The following is an 8,627-nucleotide window of genomic DNA, read 5'->3' as shown; positions in this document are numbered from 1 at the left end:
AACGTGTCGTGGTGAATCTGTAAATGTTACTTCGTTTCCTAAGATAAAAATATTAACCATTTTAATGGAGAAAAATTAAATATTACCCCAAAATGAAAATTGACTGTCCGCCGAAATGGAGTTGTGGCGCCCTCTATTTTGCAATACTGATACTAATCGAAAAAATGCTAAAAAAACAAAAGTGATATTCGGCAAATATTTATTTATAACATGATAAAGTATGCTATTTTTTTTTAATTCAGCAGAATTTCGAGGATGTATTCTATGTAGCAGCAGACTTTTTAGTACGGCACTGCATTTTTTTATGAGATAATAAAGGGCTAAATTTGTTTATGTTGAACGAATAGGCAGAGATCTGTCAACAAACCGTGGACGATGATTTTAGCAAAAATGCAATGAGCCAGAAATTTTTTTTCAAAGGTATTTGATATAATTGTGCTAAAATATATATGCATGCAAAGTTTCATATATCTATGACAAAAAAAAAAAAAAGTATTTGAACGTCCATTGTCCGCTGTCGCATAAATGTCTTGTCGGCTAAATGTCCCTGCCGATAATAAGTGTCCTGCTGGTAATGCGCCCGTGTCGTCTAAAATCCTGTTAATATTCAGGCTCCTCTAGACCTTAGTTAATGTCCTTTCGGATAACTTAGTCGGATAATGAGTCTTGTCGGCAGCCGTTTCCGAAAAGTTTGTTCTTTTCATCGGTTTCTTAGAAAATAGATATCAGTTTCCGTTGATTAAGGAGAAATCACTTTTAAAAATTTTAAACGAAAAATGATTAACATTTCGGACATTATTTTAATTATTGAAAACGAGGACATATCTGGAATAACGAATGCTTGTGGTAATTCTGTGCTAACGAAGATCACGATTTGTTAGCAATGGACTGGTTTTGATAATACGATGATGATAGAAATATCTAGATATACATGAATATAAATATTCTAGTTATATACGAATATTTGATTATACGCTATTTTTCCAGCTACAAACGCTACCAGTTGCACACGATTACGTATTATTTGAATACTGAAATTATAATTGGCAACAAGGAAAGTGATGTTGCTATGGTAACATGTTTCGCCCAACGTATGTTTGTTGTAAAACAAAATAATATATATAATATATTATTTTCGAATAAAGTGCTCAAATTTATTAGTTTTCAACATTGCATACCTGTATACATGTGTAATGTATGTGGAAAGGAAAATAATAATAGTAATAAATTCGTAAATAACTAATTCATTTAGTATTATTATGCCATGGAAAATGCACTTGGAGAAGATTTGCCAATTGGAGAATATCGTACTCATAACAAAATAAAAAATTTAAAAATTAGGTGAATTTTCTTTATATTAGAGGCTATTTTTATTTAAAGTATCAAATTACACTTGCTTTTTGGTATAAAAATCATTATAAACAAGATTGGGGTGCTTTTAAATTGGAATGTATCATACTAGTTTATTTACTCATATCTGTTTTCAAAATTTTTTTAGAGTCCAGGTGAGGAAAATAAAAAATGCATGTTTCACATCTCGACAGACAGATGTTCGAGACCCGAATGAACTGGAGCTTGTAAATTTGATGAAAGCATCATCAAAAACTTTTGAGCATACTTTCTGTTGGCAAGAAAAAGTTGAGAAAGTTGTGAGTAGGAGTTTATTTTATTATGAAAAATGAAATAAGGACATTGAATTTATAATCGCATTTAAACTATGCTATTTCATGAGTACTGTTAGAAGATTATCCAAATTAAACATTGAGAAATATATCTTATAGATCAGATTTTTACAGTAGATAGATACATAGCGGACATGTTCGCAAGTTTGCGAGAACTTTGCTTAATTTTGAAATACTCTTGTTCAAAAGATATTCCAAGAACTATTGCTAAATTCAGTTTGTTACTCATTGTTAAACAGATCAACCTCTGATAGGTGCTACTTTGGTAGACGGTTGCACGGATTTTGGCGATGTTTTGGCAATTTTCCTTTGGCGAGTAATACAACTTATGGTAAACCCATTGGTGAATAAGTTGTTTATGGTAACCGATACTTTGTTGTCATTTTATTTAAAAAATAATGCGTTTTATTGTGCATAAATTCCGTGTTTAAAATATTATTTATGGCTTTTAAATATTAAAAATCAATTTAATTTTGCATTTTTATTTGAAATAAAAATTTTATTCTTTATCATATTTTATGAAATTTTATGTTGTGGATGATGTAATCAATGACGTAACCTTACTTTAAAAGTAATTCGTTTTAATATGTATAAATTTAATCTAATGTTTTAAACATTATTTATGGCTCTTAAATATTAAAATACAATTTAATTTTGCATTTTTTTAAAAAATGTTTTTATTATGTATGAATTTTTAAATAATTTTAATTCTAGCCGTGATGTAATAAGCTCTCTGATTGGTTATAGAATATTTGTGCATTAACGAGCTGTAATCAGCTCCCTGATTGGTTACTGACAATTTGTGCATTTCCGCGCCGTTTTAAAATTTAATTTATATCTTCGAATTCCTTCAAAGATGTTATCTAAATTATGATTCTGATTTTTTATTGTGGTACTTATCAGTAAAGAACAGGTTAAACACTCAAAAAAATGTAAGTACATATTTTTCTTTTATTTTATAATTGTATACTTCAATTTTTGTTAAAAAAATTAATACACTATTTTCAGAAATTGCTGAGATAATTATTGTCCATATGTTTTAATGTTAATTATATTCTATATAACGTATTTTAAAGTATTTGAATTTAATAATATTCGGTAAAATCCTAGTATACGGTGCAGCCTTGGCGTGATTTTGAAAATTATCGCCAACACCAAAAATGATCCAAAGAACGTCTATACACTATAAACTATATACTATGTGTTTACACACATAATATATACTATATATAACTATATATATTCTTTGAATGACCTGTTTACTACTCATCGTACATGTCCCGTTTTTACTGCTCATCATAAAGTCGCCAAAAGTAGCCAAATCCCGTGTGCACCGGATACTAGGATTAAACCTAATATTCTAATTCTTTTAAATGTTGGTATGATGGTTTTTAATTCGATATTCAATTTCAGTAATATTTTAATCTAATTAAACGTTGGCCCAATGTTTTTATAGCGGTGTTTTTATTCTCTTCTTTGCTATATGAAAGTAATAATAACCTTACTTTAGTATTTTATACTCATAGTAAATGTATTTATTCTATATAATATATATATATATATATATTATATTATATATAACGTTCAAATACTCGTTCAAATAACGTTCAAATAATTTTCATCCGCAGAGAACCCGTTGGCGCCGTTGCATTCTTACTCGCCAAGCTCGCGGTTCATCGACGATGAGCCGAGTCGTAAACGTCATTTATAGTGCATGTAAATTCAAGTTAGCAGATAAAACAATATATTAAGCATATGGTAGTAAAAATTCACAGATAATATGCATGTAGATGTAAAACTAAACGGTTAAACGTGATATACGAAAATAAATTTGTGTTAAATTCAAGTTAGCACAGAAAGGAATATATTATTAAGCATAATTCCAGTTAACACAGAAAACAATATATTCCTTACACCAGCAGTGATTTGCTAATTTTGATGACCATGGTGATGCATCAAACTATTCTGTCATCTTAGATAATCAATAATATTTTTTATTTCAATTTAATCATCTATTTATGTCACACCTGCCATCCTCTGAAAGCTTATTGTTAGAAAAGCATTAACAATATATTATCTTGTTAAAATTTTACGCCATAAAAATTGATTTATTCTCATAATTTTAGATGACAATAACCAATAATAAAAATAAAAGCATTACTTAATTATTTTAAATGCACATGCGCATTTTTGCGGTCTACGAAATCAAATTATTTTAGACTTTGGAAACCTCATGGTTCTTAGAGCTGTTAATAATTAAGAACAAAACGTGAACAGCCGTGTTACAAATTAGCATTCACCCCTCCTTTCATCCCGAACCGAGAACCGGCATCTGTCTACGAAAATATTTCTATTCTATCTATTCGTTGTTAAAAATTAAAAAAAAAAAAAAAAAATAATTATAATAATAAATAAGAGGAGAATAATATAAATCTGCAAATGCGAACAACGACAGTGTTAATTCAACGAAATACACGCAAGAGGAATGGTTGCAAACTTTGAACAAGCGAATAGGATAAATCTGATGGGTTACCAAGTTTGAACTATTATCGCCAACATTGGCGATGTTTACATTTACCGGGTTCTCTGCGGAAGTGCTTCCTTTTATACTCATAGTAAATGTATTTATTTACACTTGTCTGCCATTTTAAAAAACGACACTTCCAACAAAAAATTAATCCATTACTTTTAACGATATTTATTTATTTATTTTTTAAGTTTCGAATACTTTACTATGCGTAAAAACAGCGTTTTTCAAGATGGCTGACGTTTGTAAAAATCGCGCCAACAATTCGGCCAACGTAAATCGCCAAAAATCCGTGCAACCGTCTAGCACCCTCTGAAATACTAGTATTATAACTGTTTATCAGATTTATGAGGTGGTTTAATTTTTACCCCCTCTGAACTAGGAGAATAATTGCATTTGGTTTCTAATGTGATAGAATCTATTTTTAAGAACTTAGAGGCTGAATATAATTAATTCAATTCATTATGATTAATGTAATGAGAGAAATTATGTTTTTAGTTTTACGGCTTTTAGAGAAATTATGTTTTAGTTCTGGTTTCGCCAACAGATGGCGCCACTTGCTTATTCTTGTCCAGGCTTTCTTATCTTATCTAATCATTATTTCCTATCTTGTTCATTTGCGGTTTTGCAGCTGAAGATGATGGTTCGGTAAAACCATCGAAACTAGTCCTGTGAAAATTTTGTAGGTATAACGCTGATTTTTGTTGTTTGACTTCTGAATTAGAATGTAATGATGGTTAATTAGTATGTGGCCATAATGGTTAACTACAGTTTGGGGATATGAGGTTGGTTTTTGTCAAGTATTGGTAATATTGAGCCATTACTGGTAACTAGTTTCCTTTTTTAGTATTGGAGCAAGCACCATAGTTGTCTCATCATTTTTATGACTGTCATCGAATAAATATGGTACTTATGTATTATCCTGCCACTCTTAAAAGTTGGTTAGGTTAATCTTTGGATTATGGTAGCTTGGCGATTTCTTGGCGAAAATTTGGCGACCAACCCTGCTACAGCAACTAGCTAGTTTTTTTTGGACGCCATTTTGTTTTCACGAAGTAAAGGCATGTTTTTTTTTTACTCAACATTTTTTTCCAACAATCTGCTAGCTGAACTATGCTTATGCTTGAACCTTTATGGAACAAAAGTGCTTAATCATGACGAAGATTAGGTGCGAAATTGGGAGAAAGTGCAGAATCACCCACTGCTTGCCGCGTTTTTAAGAATTGCATATACACGGTATCATCCATGTACATGTCGACCTATTTTCACTTAAAAAAACATCCAGGAATTGCACAAAAATGGCATTGTGCACACTCTTGACTTTATCCATGTACACTTCTAAAGTCCTAGCTAGTAACCTTTATCGCCTTACCAAAATGTCGCCAAACTACCTGTTACCATATTCCAAAGATTGGCCGTCGATTATCCTCAAACCATAAAAGTTTCCTGAAATACTGCCAAAGTTCTGAAAATCTTTTTGCGGAGTTCTGAAGGAACTCTTGCCCCTTTTGCTTCATTTCTGTTTTTTGTAAAACATTTACTGACTTCTACTATTTTGTCAGGCCCTTTGACTTTCCCGGAAGCTCTGATTAGAACATATGATTACAGACTTCCCATGGGTAATTGTTCCAATCTGTTACTGTTTTGTTGGCTGTGTTCAGCTGCCCATATTGTGTCCCCTTTGTTTTTGATGATAAGATCCCATAACTTTGATCTACTGTTTGTTATTCTGTAGAAAGCAGATCCCAAATTTGAAATATTTTTTTTCAAAGTGCAAGGAACATTCAACAATAACAATTAATTTATACCTTTGTTCTTAAAAGCAAAACATGGCTTAATCAGAGTTATGTCAAACAAAATTGCAAATATTATGAGAGCATTGTCTTGCTTATCCATAATTGGTACTAAATCACACTGCTTGGCAACTATTTCATGGTTGACAGGATAATACATAATTGTCAAATGCCAACAACCATACAGTCCTAACAGAAAATTCAATATATTTAACAGAAAATTAAATAATTATATTTCATTAATTGTAATGGATCTGTCATTGTAGTATCCACAAGATATGAGTTCTTCATGTTGATCTGATTCATCTGTATCCCACAGCAATTCTGAATTCTTTCAAAGTGACTTTAAATTCTAGTTTAGTAATTTTCATGAGAGAAATTACTAATAAAGGTTTGTTGGAGATCATTTGCTTTACTCAAACACTAGTATAAAATTATCACTGAACAGCTGAAACATTTTTAGGATCAGGACAATACACAAGACTGTCGATAGCTTTAATCAAAAATATGTTATAACGTATTTGAAACAGGTTTATGTTTAATTATAGATGAATTTTTGTTAAATGGTATCCATTGGCTATTAAAATGTAGACTTTTTCGGACTAAAAAAAAAAAAAAAAAGATCATACAGACTTTTTCTTACAACTAAAAAAATAAATTAATAGATTATGCTTCTTTTTATTATTGTTTAAACCTATATATGAGTAGACTGTTTTTAGTTAATTATTAATTTTTGAGATAACTGCTGATTTTCTTTTATAAAATGAAATTTTACATATTTTTGCTTAAATCTTTTTGATTAAAATGTCTTTTAAATATCACTCAATATATGCCAGTACATCAAATTTTTAATTGGATATTGTTGTTTTATTTTATTACAGTTAATAAAAAGTGTTCAAATTATAATTATGAGTCAATCATTATAGATCTGTTTTGTAACTGTGAGTCTTCCATTGATATACATAAAAACCTTGTTTTGTAAAATTTAAAACTATTCAGATGGCTGTAGATTGCCACATTTGGCATGAATGCAAAAGAAACCTGTCCTGTTTTGATCTTCTTTTTGTTATCATTTATATGGCTCAAATTTATTTTTACTGTTATTAATATGTTACAAATATGTGCATATATTTAAAATTATGTGATGAATGTAATTAATTTCTGAAAAATTTTTTAGGTTATTTTCTTGAATATAGACAAATAATTTGCATATATGAATTCGTTTATATAAATTTTGTGTTATGCTAAATTTAGAACATTTATTATTTTCAATATAAATAATATGTTATTAAAAACTTATTCATATACAGAATGGAGAAAACAGTCAGAATCTAGATGAAGGCAATAAATCACAGAAAGATGCAGTGAATGTTTGCCTTTTCTCATATACTGATGCAGATATTCTTTCATGTAAATTTAAGGTTTTGTATTGTATTCTTTTTTCTTTTGTTAAAAAACTGTATTTTATTTAAAATTAAAGAAAAATATATTTCTGTTCCTGACTAGTTTTTCTTTTTTTTTTTCCCCCACTCAATTATATTTCTTGTATCTGTGCATGCCATGATAATAGAATATGTTTGAAATGTATTTTATGTATGATATTTTTCAGCCATAAACTTAGAATGTAATAAAAACTAGTGTTGTAACATCAGGCACATTTTATTGTCATTATAAGTTTTATTGTAATCAGGTTATCACAATTTATTTAAAAAAATATTACTGTTATGTTTGATGAGCTTTTTTTCATGAATATTTCCATGATAATATATTTCTTTTCTTTCTATTGGACAATTTCTGAATTTTGAGATCATTCCCTAAAATTTTATTCTATCAATATTCTTGTCTCTCTTCTCATGACTCATTTCCCTGTTCCTTTATGTATATTTTTTCTTCTGTATAGTGAAATTATTTTTTCGGTGTTGTGATAGTAGACCAGATTTTCCAGTATGTAGTATTTAATGCAGTGTTTACCTTTTCCTTTTATTTTAAGCTAACACTGAACATATTATTATCTTCAAAGTCATACATTGGTACTATAACTGCCTTATTTTATCTTTATTTCTATTTAGACCGGAAGGGACATTTATTTATCATAAAATTTTTTGTTGTTAATATCTCTTGCTTAGTAAAAGTATAGTTTAGGGTAGCCCTTGGCGATTTTTGGCGGTACATGGATACCGATTTTGTGCAATTCTTTGACCCGTTATTTTTTTTTTTTTTTTTGGCTTGAGAAGCAGTGATTTTTGCGCCAAAAATTGCCGCTATACAAAGCCAAAGTAACAAGACAAACAATTGCACAAACTCGGTATCCATGTACACATCGACTTATTTTCACTTAAAAAAATCCCCAAATTGCACAAAAATGGCATTGCGCACTCCTTTGAGTTTATCCATGTACACGTCGACCTATTTTCACTTAAAAAAATCCCTGAATTGCACAAAAATGGCATTGCGCACTCTTTTAACTTTATCCATGTACACATCGACCTATTTTCACTTAAAAAAAAATCTCAGAATTGCACAAACTTGCATTGTGCACTCCCTTTACTTTGCCCATGTACACATTGATATATTTTCACTTAAAAGTCAAAGGAGCACCAAATTCTACAATATATGGGGGGGGGG

The 8,627-nt window shown here is 29.8% G+C and overlaps 1 protein-coding gene across 7 annotated transcripts in view; it reads left to right on the top strand.

The window, feature by feature from the left end:
* The first annotated feature begins 1,062 nt into the window (after positions 1–1,062).
* Positions 1,063–8,627, top strand: part of LOC118192594 (tectonic-like complex member MKS1) — a 45,387-nt gene continuing 37,822 nt past the window's right edge. For 3 of the 7 annotated variants that reach the window (XM_085813121.1, XM_085813126.1, XM_085813120.1), the window contains exons 1-3: positions 1,063–1,341; positions 1,499–1,649; positions 7,313–7,423. In XM_085813121.1, the coding sequence (XP_085669247.1) occupies positions 1,265–1,341; positions 1,499–1,649; positions 7,313–7,423 (339 nt within the window). In that variant the 5' untranslated portion in view covers positions 1,063–1,264. Of the gene's footprint in view, positions 1,342–1,498; positions 1,650–2,457; positions 2,615–3,034; positions 3,062–3,150; positions 3,172–3,482; positions 3,630–7,312; positions 7,424–8,627 lie in introns of those variants that run through there. The other 4 variants (XM_085813125.1, XM_085813123.1, XM_085813124.1 and 1 more) reach the window with 4 other exon arrangements.

The sequence above is a fragment of the Stegodyphus dumicola genome, chromosome 3, assembly GCF_044657685.1.
Source record: "Stegodyphus dumicola isolate Sdum_Otavi_A_Nest chromosome 3, ASM4465768v1".
NCBI classification, from domain to species: domain Eukaryota; kingdom Metazoa; phylum Arthropoda; class Arachnida; order Araneae; family Eresidae; genus Stegodyphus; species Stegodyphus dumicola.
Note: the sequence above shows the minus strand (reverse complement) of the source record. Positions and strands in the feature narration are given on the sequence as shown.